Genomic DNA, 22,954 nt, shown 5'->3' with positions numbered 1-22,954 from the left:
GGGTGGGGCATGGCCTCCCTCTCCCCACCCCAAATTTTATATATTGGGGGGGGGGGGGAGAGAGACACTGAATACATGTATATATGATTTAAAAAATAAAATAAAAACTAACAAAAGCAACAAACGATGGGGTGGGGAAAAGGCTTTCTTTCAGAAAAATTTAAATTGTAAATAATTTCAATTTGGGTTCACGTAAGAACAAAAGTAAATGTTTTGGGACTAACAAAAAAAATACTATTGTTGTGTGCAATTTAAAAAAACAATTGTCCTATAACAGTATAACTTATATAACTTAGGCCCTATACCGTATACGTGGTCGGACACCGTTTGAAGGTTCTGACAACCGACGCTGATGTCGCGTATTCATTTAATTTTCAACTTCAACAGAAATAAAAGAAGTATAATAAATGACAAACGTAATACAAAAATCGCGTACAAGCGGTACAAACAAAAGGTAGGTAATCCTACTAATAGTCATTACCGTCCACAACTTACCAGCCAAGATCGCCAAATCTGCCGTCTGGTATGGGCCTGGCACCCTCCACCCTCCGACTCGCTATCCGTTTCTTCTTCCGTATCACTGTTGTTAATAAATATGTGTCTTTCTTCATTTACCAACGGCTCAAACTGATATGGCAAAATGTTTTGCGAACGAACATTCATTTTTTTTGGTAAGCTCTGCTAGTCTTGGATTCTTTGTGAGCGGTACCGACTAATGCTAAGTGTAAGGCTTTTCAGATCAAGCGTCTCGTCTCTGACGTCACGGACCACGTGATCGCCTTGCTCATTAAAGATCGGCAATTTCCGCTAAGAGCTCGTATCTGGGGTTCTTTTATGGAGATATTTTAAGTAATTAATTTTTTATAAAAAATTTTTTTAGGTGATTCAATTTATAATTAATTGTACATGGTTGGTGCCAAATATGGTTTACGTGACATGTTTCCTTTAAGTCTTTGATGGAGCGGGACATAGCCCAGTGGTAAAGCACTCGCCTAGTAAACACTAAAGTGGTCGGGTTTCCTGTCTTCTTCTTTTTCGAATTCTCAGACGGAGACCCCGGTAGCTCGGAACAAATGCTGCTGTGCGCTGCAGGTTTTTCCTTGGGATAGCACGGGACATAGCCCAGTGGTAAAGCACCCGCTTGATGCGCGGTCGGTCTGGGATTGATCCTAGTTGGTGGACCTATTGGGCTATTTCTCGTTCCAGCCGGTGCACCACGACTGATATATCAAAGGCTGTGGTATGTGCTATCCTGTCTGTGGGATGGTGCATATAAAAGATCCCTTGCTACTAATGAAAACAAATGCAGCGGGTTTCCTCTCTAAGACTACATTTCAAAATTACCAATCTTTGACATCGAATAGATGATGATTAATAAATCAATGTGCTCTAGTGGTGTTGCTAAACGTTTTCCTTGTGGTCGAATAGCTTCTCCTTCAGGGGTTCATCTGAAGATCAGACTGCTTTCCTCCGGTCCTGGCACTGGGAACAAAGAAAGAAAGAAAGAAATGTTTTATTTAACGACGCACTCAACACATTTTATTTACGGTCATATGGTGTCAGACATATGGTTAAGGACCACACAGATTTTGAGAGGAAACCCGCTGTCGCCACTACATGGGCTACTCTTCAGATTAGCAGCAAGGGATCTTTTATTTGCGCTTCCCACAGGCAGGATAGCACAAACCATGGCCTTTGTTGAACCAGTTATGGATCACTGGTCGGTGCAAGTGGTTTACATCTACCCATTGAGTCTTGCGGAGCACTCACTCAGGGTTTGGAGTCGGGCTCTGGATTAAAAATCCCATGCCTCGACTGGGATATGAACCCAGTACCTACCAGCCTGTAGACCGATGGCTTAACCACGACGCCACCGAGGCCAGTCTGGGGACAATGCTGCAGGAAATGATCAACAGTCATGGCGGCTGTGCCACAATCACATGTTCCGGTTTCTGCCACTCTGAATGTTGTGTACATGTGATACTTGAGTCTACAGTGGCCTGTTCTCCGCCGTGTCATCATCTGACCATACCATCTCTTGAAAGTTTGTAGTAACTGTCTCTCCTATTATGGTCTGAGTGTTGTTGGAGCTATCGTGTTTTGTATGTTCCCTTTACAGTAGCCTTCATCTCCTCATATGTGATCTGGGGTTCATCTTGGACCAGTTTTCCTCCTCCTTTTGCTATCTTATCTGCTTCCTCATTTCCTACGATGTTGCATTGTGATGCTATCCACGGCATTGTTGTTTCTTCAGTGCCGCAGCTTAGTGCAGAAAGAGTACTAGCAAAGTTCATTCATGTCTCTGTTTTGGGGGTCTTTGAGAGCTTGGAAGAACGAGAGAGCATCTGAGAATACGACAACTTTCCTGTGTATGAGCTCTGTGTGGCTGATCAGCTTTGTTGCTGCAATTCTCAGAGCTTATGAATGAATGAATGAATGTTTAATGACACCCCAGCACAAAAGAGATTTTTCTGTTTCTGCCGTGGATTTGGTGGAGTACTTTCCTGTTGCAATGGACATTCAAACCTTTTTGCCATCTTTAACTTCAAATGGAAATACTGCAGCTTCACCATTCCTCTCATTATCATCCATGTTTGTAATGTCAAAAAAAACACCCAAAAAACCCACATGTCTTTGTCTCAGTGTTAAATGTTTGTTTGCAGTTTCTTCTCTTTTTTTTTAATTTTTAAGTTCCATTTGGATCCCACCCCAACTATTTTTGGTTGCTTCCTCAGCTGGTCATCAGTATATGCATGTATCCACTATTCATTGCAGGTGAGACAGACTAATTGTCGAATAGTCCAGCAAGTTATGTGTCACACACTATTAAAACAAACAAAGATCAAAATTCTAATACAATTATAAAACAACTGGAGCACAATTCATCATAGATGAGACAGACTAATTGTCCAATAGTCCAGAAAGCTGCTATCCATGTGTGACAATTACAGGGTCTTTGGCCATCTTGTCAAGAGCCAACATGACTCATCGCACGTGAATGGGTTTTAGCATGCTAATATTGTGGTCAATCTTTTGTTTGTCTTTACTGTTCAAGTTCCCTGCAACTGTGTTGACATACAGTTGTAATGGTACATGTATGCTAATGTTTAGCCAGATTTAGGTAACTACATGTATACACGTTGCATAAATGACTGCCACAAAAATATGCTTTGCATTGATCTCACAAAAAACAATAGGGACTAAACGGGTTAACTGATGTGTACACAGACATGTTAGTGAGTTGATCTCATTGAAGACACCTGTAACTTGGATTTAACCAAAAAGTGTTAGGAAAGTTAATATTTCAAAGGGAGGCCACTCATGTCGTATTTTAGTCTGCCCACCGTCACTCGCATTAATTAAGGGACGTGTTAATTTCAGGATCTACAGTATATAATCTAGGGTAAGGGCTCTTCTTTCCACATCTGTCTGAATATCTTTCTTGATAATTCCTGGCACAGTCTCTTTAATAACTGGAAAGTTTTCTCTCTTCCATGCTGGCACCATACACTATCAGTGTGTTGGGATGTTCCTCATATTGTGGTCCATGAGTTCAATGTTTTCTCTCTTTCTTACTCAATCCCGTTCATGCTAAGAAGCCCATAAGGCTGTAACCAGAGATCGCCACTGCTGCCTGTCTTTTTGCCAGCAGCTCCAGCAGCCCCCAGCTCAGACTGCCCTCTCGGATTTCCTTCTCTACTGTCCTCCTCCATGTTTCTTTCGGTCTTCCCTGTTTCCTTTTTCCAGGATGGGTCCATCGGAGTGCCACTCTTGGTAGGGCTGTTTGAGGCATTCTGAGGACGTAGCCAATCCACCGCCATCTTCGGCGCTTGATCTCTGATACCAATGACTGTGTGGAGCTAGGTTTGTTTATGGAGTTCTTCATTGGATATGATGTTGGGCCAGAAGATATTTAGAATCTCTAAGACTGACCGGCCTTGGTGGCGTCGTGGCAGGCCATCGGTCTACATGCTGGTAGATACTGGGTTCGGATCCCAGTCGAGGCATGGGATTTTTAATCCAGATACCAAATCCAAACCCTGAGTGATTGCTCTGCAAGGCTCAATGGGTAGGTGTAAACCACTTGCATCGACCAGTGATCCATAACTGGTTCAACAAAGGCCATGGTTTGTGCTATCCTGCCTGTGGGAAGCGCAAATAAAAGATCCCTTGCTGCTAATCGGAAGAGTAGCCCATGTAGTGGCGACAGCGGGTTTCCTCTCAAAATCTGTGTGGTCCTTAACCATATGTCTGATGCCATATAACCGTAAATAAAATGTGTTGAGTGCATCGTTAAATAAAACACTTCTTTCTTTCTTTCTCTAAGACTGACACAATTATTAAATGCTTGACATCCAATAGCCGATGATTAATAAATCAATGTGTTTTAGTGGTGTCATTAACCAAAACAAATTTTAAACTTTGACACATTTAACTCAGAGTACTCGTATAATAACATAGCTCAGTATACCAGCATATAGCGCACAAACCAGTACGTATGCATTTTACAGTGCAGAATATAATAACTTGGTGACTTGAATACACACATATTGTGGAAATGTTCATAATTGTGTAACCATCGGACATTTTCAGAAAAAGATATCCTGTCTGAATTCGAGAAAGGCACTAGAAAGAAGAAGAAACCTGCTCGTCCCATTCCTCTTGAAACATACGGATTGAACCCAGCAATCCTTGAGAGACTAAAACTCGCCAACATAATGGAACATATGAAGAAGGTACATGTATATTATAGGATATTAAACGAGCTTCTGTTTCGTATCATGTTTATGTCCCGAGTGAAATAATTTTCATTTGTCACGAGCTTTAGTAAGATGATAGCGAGTTTAATCTCCTATTTATTACCCATAAGGCCTATCATAAAATATTGTTTGTTTCTGGTTACCCGACCAACCCTAATTTAAACCTGCAGACCCTAAAACCTTTTTTGTATATCCAAAAATGTTTTTTTGATATAACAACGATTTCCACGAAAACATTCCAAAACTATCACAAGCACTAATTTGGTGTCATTTAGGGGATAACCCTACTGTGTCTTCCGATTTGCGGACGTATATCAGTGGTTTTACTGTCACAAATTTAGTTTTATTGGCGACCCGTTAGCCACGAAATGTTTTCTTCTAACAATTGATTGATGGAGTTACTTCCCTTCAAATTGAAGTTCGGTAACTTTCGTGAGATATCGGGCGAAGAGTCGGAAATTGTTTTTCACAAACATCTGCAATCTTTTCCGATTTACTCTACATCTAGTGTAGCGAGGTGTTCCGATTAATAATAATAACTATATTTAATGATTTACTCCAGCGACAAACTGGCCTTGTAGAAATTTAGTGACCTTCTGATAAACTAGGGGAGGGAATGTTTACCGATACTGATGGAGTTTACTGCCAAATCAAATGATTAAATATGTCAGTAAGATCTCGATGCATTTTGTGTGTTTGTGTTTGATGTCCAATAGCTGATGATATTAAAGATAAAAATCAGTGTGCTCTAGTGGCGTCGTTAAATAAAACAAACTACCTTTCAACATTCGTTTGAGCATCCTGAGCATTTGTACTGCATTTCTATTCATTGGACCAATTGATTGCTTCAAACCAAGTGTGTACTTTAATACTGGATGCATACAGAATAAAACTAACATTATAAGTTGTAGAAGCATCACGAGGGGTATATGGCTTTTTATGTACCCTCTGTGTGTTCTTTTACCCCGAGCCGAAGGCGAGGGGGTAAAAGAGCACACAGAGGGTACATAAAAAGCCATATACCCCGAGAGATGCTTCTACAACGAATTTATCTTGCCGACATGTTAAACCATATAGCCAAATAATCAAATTAACGCCAGACAATAATTGTTAACAATTTATTAACGGAGCCGTACCACGCGGACGCGAACGAAATCACTTGCAAGTGACGAAAAATAGTTCCATCGATAAACGAGTTTTTAACTTCAAATGTTTGTAATATGAAATTGTCTGAAACAGATATTAATAATTTAAAAAAAACAAAAAAACTTTTTTTTATCAGAAATGTATGTAGTAAAAAAATTAAAATATTAAAAATAAAAAACAACTGTTGCTAATCGCGCATTAATACAATAACACCACGACCGTAATTAGGTGGCCGAGTTCAACATTGCAGCTTTTAAAAGTATTGAAATAGTGTATTTTACAGTAAAAATTAAATTAATGATGTATACTTGATTGATTATCAATGTTATTTATAATCTAATTATTGCTTTAGCATTAACTGGGGCGGCTGGAAACTGTTGGGAAATTACAGACGGGGTATAAGAGAATTTGGCTCCGCCCACAGGGGGATAAGGGATTTGTCCAACGGCAAACAACCAATGAGATTAAAGAATTTTACATGAAGGCGAGATAATGCAAATTATAAAATTGGTAAGTCTACCATTTCTTAGATACACTAGGAAAGATAAAATTCATAACATTTTTTTTAAATGTTATTGTTGGACAGATAAATATAGAACCCTTCTTTTTAGTTTTCTTTAAAAGAAATTGTTATAACTTATTTACTGGTTTCTATCCAATTACGGTTCAACCAAGTCTGTCCTGGACCAGTACAGACGTTAAGTGTTAGTATGAGAGTAAACTTTCTGCCTATTATTAAACAGCAAGGGGTCTTTTGTATGTACTCTCCCACAGGTAGGTTAGCACCATGTTGCCCTCAAAATCAAAATGCCTTGCCTTTTATAAATTTATAAGTTGCCCATGTAAAAAGAAGCCTTTAAACACACCTATGTGGATAGTACTACATATTTCCTATTTTTAATTAAGTTATGAAATAGATATAGAAAATAAAATGGCCATAAGGTTTTTGTCCTTTTGAAAATTGTATAATGGAAAAAAAAGCCTTATATTTAAAACTGCACATAAAATATGCCCCCAAAACATCACTTTACCATGCCTTACTTCATTTCTAGGGATAACACTGCGATGAATGGTATTGTTGGTTTACATAATGCATTTCTATACATGCAGAGGTTATTTTGGATACCGGTAGTCAACACCTTTATTTAATATCCATAAATAAAATTATTTTCCAAAATAAAATGTTTTTCCTACCTATCTACCCTATATTTTTCCAGCATGTAATAGGAAACAAGTAAAAAAAAAATTCCGGCCTAATCGATCTTAATTTATATCGCTCAACTCGTTTAGTTGACATTCCTGTAATGTTGCAGTACGTGTGCTAATTGATGACATCAAAGTGTTACGTCCCACTTGGCGTTCTAGTGGAACATGTCATTTTAATATGTAACAAGATATTTTTAACCATACATGGGTAATAATATACTTTTAAACACACATACAACTCATTTTTTAAATTAATTTTCTTATTATTACTGTAAATCATAAAATATTAGTGACCTTAAAATTAACGAAATCCAACTTTAGCGAGGTCGCAGTCAAACATTTAAAACAAACTGTATAATTTCCTGAAAGAATACTTTCGATATATTTTGATTTTGTGCAGCTTAAAGACGACGTAAATATAGCTAAGTATAAAATTGCAGTTACTGTAGGCATTGGGCGTTAAAGGGACATTCCTGAGTTTGCTGCAATGTTTAAGATGTTATCGACTAACAGACTTTTTAACGGTTGTAATTACATACCAAATATATTTTTCTGCATAAAATATTAGTGGCTGTAAATTAAACGTGTTTCTGATCATTCTAATATTTGTACTGGGTTAAATTTCATTTTATTTCCTAAAATATATTTTTGTCGTACATACAAAATTATTTGAAGACAAAATCCAGTTTGGGCTTCTTACAAATAATAAGATGACTAGAAACACATTGAATATACAGACACTGATATTCTAAACAAGAACATTTATTCAATATGTATGTTTAATCGTAGAAATGTTGTATTGGTCAGAAACATCTGACAATGCAAAGCAAACTCAGGAATGTCCCTTTAACAAACTATTGACCGGCCTCGGTGGCGTCGTGGTTAGGCCATCGATCTACAGGCTGGTAGGTACTGGGTTCGGATCCCAGTCGAGGCATGGGATTTTTAATCCAGATACTGACTCCAAACCCTGAGTGCTCCGCAGGGCTCAATGAGTAGGTGTAAACCACTTGCACCAAACAGTGATCCATAACTGGTTCAACAAAGGCCATGGTTTGTGTTATCCTGCCTGTGGGAAGCGCAAATAAAAGATCCCTTGCTGCTAATGGGAAAGAGTAGTCCATGTAGTGGCGACAGCGGGTTTCCTCTCAAAATCTGTGTGGTCTTTAACCATATGTCTGACGCCATATAACCGTAAATAAAATGTGTTGAGTGCGTCGTTAAATAAAACATTTCTTTCTTTCTTTCTTAACAAACTATTGTTGATTGCTATAATTATAGTTTAGTCAATAGCAGGTAACCATTTTAATCATCATTTGGTAGACAGGATAGCACATACCATGACGTTTGATATACATGTACCAGTTGTGGTGCACTGGCTGGAACGAGCAACAGCCCAATGGGCCCAACAACAGGTATCAATCCCATGACCAACCGTGCATCAAGCAAGAGCTTTACAACTGGATTACGCCCCCTTCCCTCGACAAAACAATTGCACAAAAGATACTCAGAACAGTGTATGTTATGTCTCTTTGAAGTTAGCATCATTAAATTAATTTTGTATGGCCTTATTAAATTTGTTAATATTTTTGCTTACTAACATTTGATGATTTACATAATTATTTTTTTAATTTAAAAATTCCTTACTGCAAGTTTGTGACCTAAAAAAGATATACGAGTTAACAATTTTACTTATTCGACACAGAATGCATGTAGTGTTTATAGTATTTTCAACTTTTATTGTACCACAATGTGACTGTGTTTGTTTTATTTTCAGCTATCACAAATGGAAATTCATGATGTGTTAAAATGTAAAAAATGCAGGTATGACTTTTAAAATTCTTCAGTTATGGTGGATACGGAATTAATTATTTAAATAACAATTTCTGATTTATAGAAATTTTCATCAGCAGGTTTTAAACTATCATTCACCAAATTAGCAAACGTGAATCCATAACTGGTTCAACAAAGGCCATGGTTTGTGCTATCCTGCCTGTGGGAAGCGCAAATAAAAGATCCCTTATTGCTAATCGGAAAGAGTAGCCCATGTAGTGGCGACAGCGGGTTTCCTCTCAAAATCTGTGTGGTCCTTAACCATATGTGTGACACCATATAACCGTAAATAAAATGTGTTGAGTGCGTCGTTAAATAAAACATTTCTTTCTTTCTTTCTTTAAGAGACTTTAGTTGCATTTTGGTGACTGGCAGTTTAGGGCTCTGTATTTTTTGCCAGTACCTGTGGATGCACTGCTAACTGATCTTTGTGTTACAGAAAACAGCAACAGATAATAGACGAAGCGAAACATCGGCGGCGGTTTCTGGAGCATTATTCACGCAGACTCCAGTCTGAAAACATGGATGAAAAAGTGCAGCAACACCTCATCAAGATGGTAATACACTGAAAGTTACTGGTTATAGCGTTTCATTTTAACTTGATTTACAAAACACAGTGAAACCTGTCTAAACCGGACCCTGAACAAACCGGAATCTCATCAAGATGGTAATACACTGAAAGTTACTGGTTATAGCTTTTCATTTTAACTTGATTTACAATACAGTGAAACCTGTCTAAACCGGACCCTGAACAAACCGGAATCTCATCAAGATGGTAAATACACTGAAAGTTACTGCTTATAGCTTTTAATTTTATCTTGATTTACAATACACAGTGAAACCTGTTTAAACCGGACCCTGAACAAACCGGAATCTCATCAAGATGGTAATACACTGAAAGTTACTGGTTATAGCTTTTCATTTTAACTTGATTTACAATACAGTGAAACCTGTCTAAACCGGACCCTGAACAAACTGGAATCTCATCAAGATGGTAATACACTGAAAGTTACTGGTTATAGCTTTTCATTCTAACTTGATTTACAAAACACAGTGAAAGCTGTCTAAACTGGACCCTGAACAAACCGGAATCTCATCGAAACCAGCTGCCAAGTTTCATGGTCCCAAATTTTCTAATTTTTAAAATGTGACCCTCTAAACACCGAATCCTGTCTAAATTGGATAAATATTAGGTCCCCTGTGTGACCTGGTTTAGACAGGTATCACTATAGTTAGTTACAATATAGTTTGTGGAATCTGGCAATGTAATGGTTTTTCTCATGATTTGTTTGTGGACAAAATATGGGGGAAATGTTAAGTATTTAAAGGTAGGAGAGTAATTTATCATAGCTGTGTCTCTCTCTCTCTCTCTCTCTCTCTCTCTCTCTCTCTCTCTCTCTCTCTCTCTCTCTCTCTCTCCAGCCATAGTTTTAATTGGGCTGAGGTGTCCTTAAAAATACTAATTTCCTTTTAGTGGCCGTGATTTATTTCAGTCTCTGTAATATTTCGACCCCTGTTTTCTACTTTGTTTCAGAACTCTGTAAATCTTATTGGACAAATAGTCGCTGAACGCCCACACCGTGACCTTAATTCCTATGATCTGTTAGAGGAATACGAACGACAGATATTGCGGCGGAAGCAACAAGGCGGACAGACATGATACAGCTCTCATCTAGGTGCACTGGCAAACAGATGCTTTCAGGTGACTTTTTCATTTTCATTTCAACTTATTTTCGTGCTTATATCCAATTAAGGTTCAAGCACACTATCCTGGGCACACACCTCAGCTATCTGGGCTGTCTGTCCAGGACAGTGGGTTAGTTGTTACCCTAATGGTTTGTGGTTAGTGAGAGAGAAGAGGGTGTAGTGGCCTTACACCCACCCACTGAGTCGTTAAAACTCGATCTGGATGGGAGCCTGTACCAGGCTGCGAACCCTGTACCTACCAGCCTTATGTCCGATGGCTTAACCAGACACCACCAAGGCCAGTAGTTGACATTTTACTTTACCTTAATTTTAACTTACCCATAATTTGTCTCATCCTCAGGTATATAGGACAGAGCTATCCCATGAAAGAAACCTGTGCAAGAATATAAGACTCCATCATATGTGGTCATGGGATAGCTCTGTCCCATATACCTGGGGATGAGAGAAATTTCTATCTCACGTGGGACATATAGTGGTTGTGCTTAATATGACGTCATATTAATGCGAGATGGTGATATGTGGTCATCAGACAACAATTTTAAATTAATATTTTGTTATTAAAACCTTCATTATAAAAGCTATCTTTTTAATTTGGAGTGTTAAATTATATTTAACCTTTAGACTACTGGATTAATTTTTGACAAAAATCATGTTGAGTGGGTACTCAACACTCAACACAACACAAGGACTGAATATGGTATAATACCAACATCTTAAAAAGTTACAAACCGTTTCTGTATAATGAATATATAAAAAAAGAAATAATTTTCATAAACGACATACTCGACAATGAAGGGAATATTATGGTATTTGAAACGTTTAGAAGAAAATATGACATAATTTTTTATTTTTTTTAATTATGCATCATTAGTAAATGCTGTAAAATCTTTCCTACGTTCATTAAACAATATTAATAACAAAATATTCTGGTAAAATTCCAATTTTACCTTTCAAAATGAAAATTCTACTGAACACAAATGCAGGATGTTAAAGATCTGTACAATATGTTGAATAAAAAAAACGTAACTCCAAAGTCACAGATAAAATATGCAAACAAAGGATTGACATACGACTGTTGTATGTGGGAAAAATACTATGCTCTACCTTTCTATTGTTTAAAAGATACAACTTTAAGGTGGTTTCAATACAGACTGTTACATAGAATTCTGGCTACTAATACTTTTCTTCATATGATACATTATGTTGATTCAAACAAATGCTCTTTTTGTAATAATGAACCGGAGACATTGCAACACCTTTTTTACGACTGCATTGAAGTAAGAAACCTTTGGGAAGCAGTTAAAAAATTGATTTTTGAAAAAACTGGTCTTTGCATCCACTAAGCAAAAATGTAGTTATGTTTGGAATGACAGATGGTGATCTAAGATACGTAGTAAACTGGATAACTGTCAGTATAAAATATTACATTTACAACATGAAAATACTTAAACAAAGTTTGCACAAAAAGGCCATTGAAAATATCCTGAAAACTAAATTCCAAATAGAAAGATGTATTTATTTTAAAAATTGCCAGTATGACAAATTTAATGAACATTGGGAGAAATGGTTGAATCTTTTTGCTTGAAAATTGAAGAATTAATTGATACTACTTTCTTCAATCTCATAACTGCACATTTTGTTAACCTAAAGGAAAATCTGGGTTTGCTTGGATATACGAAAACTTCAGTAGAACCAGAAAACAAATCTTAATCTACAATACGAGTAAATAATACATGCTTCTTTCTCTCTTTTTTAGTTTCTGTTTATCTTTCCTCTTTTTTTTTCCCATTCATTTCATCTGTCCATTCTCTCCCCTGTCCCCTCAGATCAAAACCATTATTGTATTCATATTTATGTATTGTTTTTAAACAAATTTAAATGTATTAACTAGAAGTTGTTTCAGTAGTGTATAAGAACATTGTAAAACCCATCAACATTTTAAACATTACAATTTAAAATGATTGTGACGGAACATGCTCTTAATTTCTTTTCGCCTGTGGCGATATTAATTGTTTTAGAGGGCCGTGTGCAGTTCCAATACACACCCAGACCAGGTGCAGAGGCCATGTGGCCAGTAGTTACGTAATACCTCCGCGAGTGCGGTTTTTACGACCGACTAGGCGACAGTGAGTCTGGCCATCTAAGAGAAAATTGCCGTCTTGGTCGCTGTGGAAATATCACTTGTAGGTATTCGGTACCGCGATGTGCCCCAGGCAATATTCGGTTTTTATAATAAATAGCTAGGGTTTTAAAGATATCAGGGAGAAACATATTGGAAGGCTCCCAGGGAACGGTAGTCCGTTTGGACTGGTAAATATATATTTCTGCTCTGTTGTATAACCTTGATGTGATTGATGTGACTTAAAATATGTTAATACTGTATTATACCAATATTATTTAGACAGTGTTTCCGGTAAACTGACGAAGTAAATTGTAGGCTTCACTGTGCTAAAATTAATAAAGCTTAGCCGGTCATCCTAGAGGACCTAGGTAAACTGTAGGTTATTGTCTTTATTGTGATAGGTACCAGTATTAAGTCTGTATTACAAGGTTACTGAATGAGTAGTTACAGGTTAATTAAACATTAACCAGTTAGGAATAGAGTTGTAATTCCTTTATTAATTAAGTTCCCCTGGAAGCGTTTCTCAATTATCACCCGTGTGGGTGTTGTGTCACGGTGAAGTGATTAGAATATTATGTAAACTAGACACCTAGAGATTAACTAATTAAGTGATCAGTTCTGGGTTGTTATTATTTGTTGTTGTTAATTAACTACTGTGGCAGTACATTTGTCAGCGTAGTATTAATACAGATTCCAAAGTGTATTGTGTTTTGTTGTGTTTTCAAGTGAACTAAACGTGCTATATTATATATACTTTATATAAGATCTTATCTCTGATCATACCTAGACGAGCCACTCGGGTTTTGAACTGCCCGATACAGAGAGATCTAATAGATATACAGTTAGGAGAGATATTTGGATAATCATGTTTTATTCAGTTACGGGTATTATAGGATCCCCGTGACAATGATCTATTTAGTTATCTATTTAACAATAATGGAATGTTTTTTACAAATATAATTATTTAATGTATTAATGTAATTGATTAATACATTTTAACTAGAAGTTGTTTCAGTAGTGTATAAAAACATTGTAAAACCATCAACATTTTAAACATCGCAATTTAAAATGATTTATTTAGTTATCTATTTAACAATAATGGAAAAAAAGTATATTTTAATATAATTATTTAATGTATTAATGTAATTGATTAATAAATTTTAATTTAATATATTCTCTATATTGAAATTAACTTTCATAATATGCGATGTATGAATGTACATATGTGTATGTGTATGAATATATACATGTGTTTTTGTAAGGCAATGATTCAAGACTCCCCAACCTTGACACTGTCAACTGATCTGGGGGCAATAAACTCATTAAAAAAAAAAAAAAAAAAAATGTTGAGTGGGTACAAGTTTATAATTTTTACTCACATATATTCACATAAATGTTTTGTAAATACATAAAATAAAGTTCATATTTCAATCGATAAGTATTATTTCCGTGTATTTTTCTAATTTTTATTGTATTTTAGATCAGTTAATGTGGATTAAAATTAGTCCAAAAATCGCGCTTACTTAATTACGGGTATTTGTAGCCAGCTGTCCAGTATTTCTGTCTATTATTCTCAATAACAGTGGCTTTCTGAACAAAAAAACAAAAAAAAACACAAAAAAACACTACGATATATATCCCAACATTCGGTGATTTTCGTTGTTGGTAAAACGATCAAATTTATTATCAAATTAGCTGTCACAATCAGCTATCGATCCCTCAAAATGACTGCAACATGCCGACATTGTTGTCAAGTGAAAATATTTGTCGAAAAACCACTTTTTCAACTCAAAATTCCAAGGTATAATCCATTAAAAAAACAAAATCTAAAGAAACAGGAAGCTGACTTGTCTTCCATTTCCTGTTAATAAATCGCTTTTGGTGAATATCTTGTGCAAAACAGCGTGAAATATGAATTGGGGAATGCACTGTATGCGGTGTACAGTATGTCGACTGGCGTGATGTCAGGCGAGCTATCTCGGCTGCAGTAGTCAGAAGGGTGTGAAATATGAATTGGGGAATGCACTGTATGCGGTGTACAGTATGTCGACTGGCGTGACGTCGGGCGAGATATCTCTCCTGCAGTAGTCAGAAGGTTAACACATAAAACACGGCAAATACGATAATGCAGTTTATTTATGATAAAATGGTTCAATAGCCGATGATTAATTAATCAATGTGCTCTGGTGGTGACATTCAACAAAAACAAATTTTAGTTTGAATTAATAAACAAAGTTATTAAAAAAAAAACCCACACAAATTTAATTAAGAACATTTGACATTCCATATTTAGGTCAAAGTATTGCAGGGTACAACTAGCTAGAATTAATAAACAAAGTTATTAAGAAACCAAACCAAAACAAAACAAATTTAATTGACAATGTTTGACATTCCATATTTTGGTCCAAGTATAGCAGGTACAACTAATGTAGCTTGGATCAATAAACAAAGTTATTAAAACAATTTTTTTTTAATTAAGCACATTTGACATTCCATATTTAGGTCGAAGGATAGCAGGTACAGCTAGCTATAATTAATACACAAAGTTATTAAAAAACCCAAAAAACAATTAATTAAGAACATTTGACATTCCATATTTAGGTCGAAGGATAGCAGGGTACAGCAGGTATCCATTAAATGTGTTGTACACCTCATCAGATTTTCCAAACAGCAGATTGTCTCCCCTTCCCTGGATGTGGACGTAGTCACCTTCCTGAAGCTCCATTGCGGCTACGTTGCTCGACGACCCAAACTCGTGGCTCGTGTGTGCATACGCTGAGATCACGTAAACAGAATTCTTATACAGATCCAACCAAAACTTTCCGCTTCTTTGGGCAAGTCCGTGAAACATGAACACGTATGTTCCAGCAGCGCCCTCTGGGACCGTAAATATGCCGCTCGTTTTGTTGTAGCCGTTGCCGATGTTTGTGAAGACGCGGTCATACGTGATGTTGGTAGCGTTTTGAAGATGCAGGTGGCTGGTTCTTCCCGCGGAGAAGGCAACTCTTTGGATCTGCGGAGCACGCTGGCCAGTAGCTTCCACTTAAAATGTAAAATAATGATAGAATAATCTGAACTTGTTAATTGTTATTCGACACGTGTGTAACATCGAATCTACTAAAGCCTGGGATGTTGTGTTACCAGCTGTAAATTACTTAAAGGCATACTATCACGGATTTAAGGACCTTATTTGTCTAAAAATGGATAATAAATAAAAATTACATTAATTGTTGGAAACCAAATCTAGCTATCGCATCACCTTAACTGAACCATGATGGAGTGAAATGCATGTCATCCCTCTCGGCAATTTTAGTTTTTGAATTATGGACCATTGCCATAATTCAATTATGTTTACAAAATCTCATTAATAAATGGAGTATGGTGGTTATGAAGATGGTTGAATAAAGTACATTTAGGGACAAATCAAATTATTTTTGTTCAGGTAATACTTTGTTAGACCATTAAATAGGTCAGTGGTCTGTGACAATATGCCTTTAAATAAAATAATTCAAGGATTTTCTGTTATTTCTTTTACGTTCATCTGGGTATACATGAACAAAAACCAAAATCATCCGCAAACACAAGTTTGTTGATTATTTTTGTTGTTCGTACCCAGATGAACATAAAAGAAATAACGGACAACAATTATAATTAAATTTGAAACATACTAATAACAGCACTAAAAGTTCATATTTTATTTTGAATTATTTTGTGGTTCTTAAACAATAACTCTCAGTAAGACAAACTACCAATACACTGGTGGCACCTACATGTACATGTAAGTCTGCGCACCTAAGTATTTGTGTTATATTTTAAAGTTAAAATCTTTCTTTAAAAATATTTCGTTTCGCCGCCACAGTACAATGGAACAATACACATGTTACTACTGAAAGTTAAAAATTAAATATTTTAAAAATCAAGTAATGAGTGCTTTTTAAGTGGCACCCCAAAATCCCCCCCACCCCCCACCCCACCCCTCTGTATTTACTGGCCTGAATGACGGCACATAGTCTGTGTAGCTAACATTAAAACAGTCACTTCTGTTGCTACTGTTCACAGAAACAACAGACAGGTAGTGGATCTGACTTTCCGTAACTTTTAGACAACAAACACTTCCTATTATAGCTTGTTTCAGGTTAATTTAGATTATGCAAATACGATAAATATAAATGGTGTTCCGTGCTCCTTAGTTTGGATAACACAAAATGACAATATCAAAAAAGGCCAATGTCAAAATTTATGATCATTATTAAACAAAAGTTGTCTTATTAACTGTGTAAATGAGCACAAATAGTGTTCATTAGAAATATAGGACAATCAATGATAATTATGAAACGGGTATATACTGTATACGCAAATATTTTCGCGGCTAAAATAATTCGCGATCGGGCTCTCATTTTACATTTTCGCTAGGAATTATTTTCGCGACCGTGTCCCCCAATAATAAAATCAAAATGACCCATAATGGCCACATTTCATTTGCCAAACTCTTTTCAATGACGATTTCACGCACACACTTGGATATATTACCATGCTGTCAGCAAGACATGTTATTGATGGAACACACACATGGGATACAGAAAACTGAAAAACGCAAATATCAGAATAAATAACTTTTAATTATTGATGGTACCCACAAACTTCCATTCAAGGTTATAAAGAAAACAAACAAAACTGAGATTACGTAACAACAGACTTACACCCAACTGTGTGTCATTTCGACCAAATTCATGTGACCATGCAGGTTTACAGAACCACGTGACCTTGTAGATAATTTGGTGGTAAAGACAAAGTGCATACGAAATTCGGTATAAATTTAACAGGTACCTCTGACTTCATGTTTTTTTGTATCCATCAAAATTATATCAAATCGGAAATAACTTTGCGTGTAATTAATTTCGCGGTGCTATCAACGTGTTTGCGATTTCCACGGTATATTTTATTCGCGAACATTTTTGCGTATACGGTAACTAAAAATAGGTCATGTTATAGTCTCGGCAGCCATATTTGTGTGTTGTGTCACTCCGAGGGAAATTCAAAGTATGCTTGGATGTTTACGTTAACAGATAAAATAAAAGATTTATTTCATTTATGGATTCATAAATTACATTAAGGTATGTATTGAAGCTTTTATATAAACTTGAGAATGATACAAAATAACAGAGTCTTGAGTGTTGGCACATTTTTTTTTTTTATTCCCAAAACTCCCTTGCACCCACTCCCCCGTCTGGGGTGGGACATAGCCCAGTGGTAAAGTGCTCGCTCGATGCACGGTCAGTGTGGGATCGATCCTTTTCAGTGGGCTCATTGGGCTATAAAGCTGTGGTGTGTACTACCCTGTCTGTGGGATAGTGCATATAAAAGATCCCTTGCTGCTAATCGAAAAGAGTAGCCCATGAAGTGGTGACAGCGGGTTTCCTCTCTCTATATATGTGTGGTCCTTAAGTATATGTCCGACGCCATATAACCATAAATAAAATGTGTTGAGTGTGACGTTAAATAAAACATTTCCTTCTTCCACTCCCCCATTAGATGTACATGGCCTTGGTCACCTACCTGAGAAGGTTCCCCATAACACAGAGATGAATGTGAGTAATACAGCTCCACAGGCAACGGACCGGTACATGTTGAATAGTTCTAGAACACAGGACATAGCATAATAATTAATGTTATCTTGTATTGTCTAGGTTAATTATAGAACAACAGAGGACATAGCATCATAATTAATGTTATCTTATATCAATTGTCTAGGTTAGTTATAGAACAACACAGGCCATATCATAATAATTAATGTTATCTTTTATTGTCTAGGTTAGTTCTAGAACAACACAGGACATAACATAAATAGTTAATGTTATCTTGTATCAATTGACTAGGTTAGTTCTAGAACAACACAGGACATAGCATAATAATTAATGTTATCTTATATTGTCTAGGTTAGTTCTAGAACAACACAGGACATAGCATAATAGTTAATGTTATCTTATATTGTCTAGGTTAGTTCTAGAACAACACAGGACATAGCATAATAGTTAATGTTATCTTATATTGTCTAGGTTAGTTCTAGAACAACACAGGACATAACACAGGACATAACATAATAGTTAATGTTATCTTATATTGTCTAGGTTAGTTACAGAACAACACAGGACATAACATAATAGTTAATGTTATCTTGAATCAATTGTCTAAGTTAGTTCTAGAACAACAGAGGACATAACATAATAGTTAATGTTATCTTGTATCAATTGTCTAAGTTAGTTCTAGAACAACAGAGGACATAGCATAATAATTAATGTTATCTTGTATCAATTGTCTAGGTTAGTTCTAGAACAACACAGGACATAGCATAATAATAATTAATGTTATCTTGTATTGTCTAGGTTAGTTCTAGAACAACACAGGACATAGCATAATAATTAATGTTATCTTGTATTGTCTAGGTTAGTTATAGAACAACACAGGACATAGCATAATAATTAATGTTATCTTATATTGTCTAGGTTAGTTCTAGAACAACACAGGACATAGCATAATAATTAAAGTTATCTTGTATTGTCTAGGTTAGTTCTAGAACAACACAGGACATAACATAATAATGTTATCTTATATCAATTGTCTAGGTTAGTTCTAGAACAACACAGGACATAGCATAATAATTAATGTTATCTTATATTGTCTAGGTTAGTTCTAGAACACCACAGGACATAACAATAATTAATATTATCTTATAAAATATACATGCATGTACACATGTAGGTCTACACAGAATATAGACTACATAACAATTAAATTGAGTTGGCTTAAAAAATATAACTGAATTATTAATTTATATTATACATATATAGAGGCTATTTCATGGGGTTTTTTTCGAATACGATTTTTATGTCAACGAGTGATGTGTGAAAACCATATTTTCACGAATTGCGAAGCAATGAGTGAAAATATGGTTTTCACACATCATGAGTTGACATAAAAATCGTATTCGGAAAAACACCATGAAATGGTCTATTTATTATATACATATTTCCTAATTTTTGACAATATCTTTCACTCTTTGGTAATATCTTTCACTTATCCTATCGAAAACACGTAACGTCATGATATATTTCTTCCTATGGAACTTTGCCAGAAAATTTACTTTACCATAGACTTTTAAAAAGAAATTTGATTAAAATTTATCTTTATTAACATTTATTTAACAATACTGCGGTGCAAACATACATGTACCTGACAAAGCGATCCTCTAAAAACTCCCACAAAAACAAAACGAGTCGAACGCCGTTAAATTCTTACACTTAAACTCGATGACACTACATTGTGTCATCATTATTTAGCTTTGTATTCAATTTGTTTTATATATTTTATCGTAATTGCACTTCGTATCCTGTTTTTATAGGTACAGTTGTTTAAATTACATTTTTTATTTTTCAAATACGATCAGATGCATTGGTAATCATCAAATTTAAATACGAAGAACTGAGACAAAGGGAGATAATTTAATCGTGCACTTTTACAAAAAAGTAAATACGACTTCTATATTTTCACTGTAGCTAAAATACAGTGAAAATATGACTTTTCACCGGATATGACTTTTATGGTTTCCGTAGTTCTATATATTTCATTGCTATGTATATAATAATATATTATATTAAACAGTTAAAAAAAAAAACAAATTAAGTGTTTAACTTTAAAGCAATTTATGACAAGAGTAACACATGCATTTAAAAACAGGTGTGAAAAATGTAATAAGCTGCCTGTTACACCACAGCCAAGGCTACAAGTCACTATATAAAATAGTTTTAAACAAACAAAAGCCTACCTGTAAATAGTGCCTAATAATCCAAGTCGTTACAGGTAATACCAGGTGAGAGGCCGACATGTGTTACTAAGTGATTATTTTTGTATTGTTTTGTTTTAGATTACAACTAGTAGGTCTATTTTGGTGGCTTAAAAAAACTAATAATAGTCTAACAAAACGTCATATGCATGGACAAAACTCTTTGGTGAAATCAGATGTTGTGTCCAATACAGGCATGCTTGAACAGTTCTCTGATGGAAGCATGCTAAAAAAAAAACCCACCATATTTATGTATACACATGTACAGTAGAATCTCGTTGGTTTGACCTTGGAAGGGTCGATCACACAGCAACGCTCAAACCAAAAACGAAGTCCCGAGTGTTTTGTCCAGTAAACCCTTATATTAACTGATGATGGGTCGAACACATCCAGGGTCGACTATAAGCTTTTGCTCAAACTAAATTATCGGTCCCGTCTGTGTTATTAGCTATATTTCCCTCGAACTGGTGATCCATCAAATATCAAATGGAAAACCACCGAAAAGGACCAACCATTGCCGCGCTTGCGCAGTTGGTTATTACAACCTTCGGATTATAATTATTTAGGCGGAATGAGCTACAGGTATGGATGAATCAGAGAATCACAACAATAGCCATGCAATCCTTTCTTTGCCATACCTGTCTTGATGTGTGTTAAGTGGCTATTAGTAATGATCTTTCAAGTACAGCTAGTGTTGCGGTATCTGTTCGATGAACCGTGATACCAATCAAACAATTAGTGCACAAAATGGCCTCGGCGTGAAGCGTTACTCTGAACATTGAACCGACAAGGGCTTCTACATCACACAGTCGGAGTAATTTGTAATAAATCCTTTCACTCTGATATTTTGCTGTATAACACATTGATAAAAAATTTAAGTTTGTAGTTACCAAAATATTTTTAAGTTGGTTAATTAATTATTCATCAGCTATTGAGTCAAACATTTGATAATTGTGACTCGTAGTCATCAAAGGAAACCACTTGCATTTTTCCATCAGCAGCAAGGATCTTTTATATACCTTGCCACAGACAGGGTAGTACATACCACGGCCTTTGATATACCAGTTGTGGTGCACTGGTAACTGGAACGAGAAAAAACAGTGAGTTGAATGGAAAAAGGTTTGTTTTGTTTAACAACACCACTAGAGCACATTGATTTAGTAGTTGAACGGATCCACCGAGGTGGTTCGATCCTGCTTCACAAGCACCTCAGGTGAGTACTCGACCAACAGAGCTAAATCCCATTCCAAGTTGTTGTAAATGTTTTACACGTCCTTGTCACTCTGGTTTGAGAGAGAGCTGCCAGCCTCGGTGGCACAGTGGTTAAACGATTTGACTACAGACTGGTAGGTACAGGGTTCGCAGCCCAGTACCGGCTCCAACCCAGAGCGAGTTCTTAAGGGCTCAATGGGTAGGTGTAAGGCCACTACACCCTCTTCTCTCTCACTAACCACTAACCAACTAACAACTAACCGGCTGTCCTGGACAGACAGCCCAGATAGCTTAGGTGTGTGCCCAAGACAGCGTGCTTGAACCTTAATTGGGTATAAGTTGAAATGAATGAATGAATGAATGAATGAATGAGAGACAGCTACATTGAGCTCAGTCGATAAAGCATCACCTGAAGTGCTGTGGGTCAAGGACACAAATATTATCTGATTCCTTCCCCCTCCCTCCCTCCATTCCAACCAATACCCCACAACTGATATATCAGACACCATGGTATGTGCTATCCTGTCTGTGGGAAAATGCAGATAAAAGATCCCTTGCTGCTGGTGGAAATACGTAGCGGGTTTCCTCTGAAGACTGCATGTGTGTCAGAATTACTAAGTGTGTCATATCCAATAGCTGATGATTAAATAAATCAGTGTGCACTAGTGGTGTTGTTAAACAAACAAACTTTCACTTTTAACTGTCACTCTGGATTGGAGTCTGTACCGGGACATGAACTAGGACCTACCAGTCTGATGACTTACCGGCAGCACCGATGGCAGTTTATGTAGGTCATTGAATAAAAATTATTGCTGTTGACTAAAAGAATAATTTTGGTTTTTATTTTTTTTATTTGTTACAAAAGTTGGGCACAAAATTGCATTAGGTGAACATTTTCCTATAGTCCTATAATTTCAGTTTGGTTTGATATAAGAAGAAAAGTAAAAGTGTTCTGGAAAAACAAAACAAAAAAACAACACTAATTTTGTTTGCAATTTAGAAAACAATCCGCTCAAAAATAAATAAATAATTTGTAGTAAATAAATAACTTGTAGTAAATTCCATAGTATGAAACAATGTGTTCCCTGTGGGAAGGACCATAAGTCAAAAACATTTCAAAATTGTCAT

At 36.1% G+C, this 22,954-nt stretch overlaps 2 protein-coding genes across 2 annotated transcripts in view; one reads left to right on the top strand and one right to left on the bottom strand.

The window, feature by feature from the left end:
• LOC121387254 (clumping factor A-like) overlaps nt 1-22,954 on the top strand; it is a 52,557-nt gene that overhangs the window by 22,176 nt on the left and 7,427 nt on the right. Inside the window, exons 8-11 of the mRNA XM_041518279.1 lie at nt 4,594-4,736; nt 8,890-8,936; nt 9,385-9,502; nt 10,480-10,647. Of these exons, the coding sequence (XP_041374213.1) occupies nt 4,594-4,736; nt 8,890-8,936; nt 9,385-9,502; nt 10,480-10,605 (434 nt within the window). The 3' untranslated portion in view covers nt 10,606-10,647. The remainder of the gene's footprint in view (nt 1-4,593; nt 4,737-8,889; nt 8,937-9,384; nt 9,503-10,479; nt 10,648-22,954) is intronic.
• LOC121387552 (caprin-2-like) lies at nt 15,022-18,406 on the bottom strand. Its single transcript, XM_041518709.1, has 2 exons — nt 18,331-18,406; nt 15,022-15,816 (listed from the first exon to the last, which is right to left on the bottom strand). The coding sequence occupies exons 1-2, from the start codon at nt 18,398-18,400 to the stop codon at nt 15,344-15,346; spliced, it is 543 nt and encodes a 180-aa protein (XP_041374643.1). The 5' UTR covers nt 18,401-18,406; the 3' UTR covers nt 15,022-15,343.

This window comes from Gigantopelta aegis, chromosome 13 (genome assembly GCF_016097555.1).
Source record: "Gigantopelta aegis isolate Gae_Host chromosome 13, Gae_host_genome, whole genome shotgun sequence".
NCBI classification, from domain to species: domain Eukaryota; kingdom Metazoa; phylum Mollusca; class Gastropoda; order Neomphalida; family Peltospiridae; genus Gigantopelta; species Gigantopelta aegis.
This window is presented reverse-complemented; position numbering and strand designations above follow the sequence as displayed.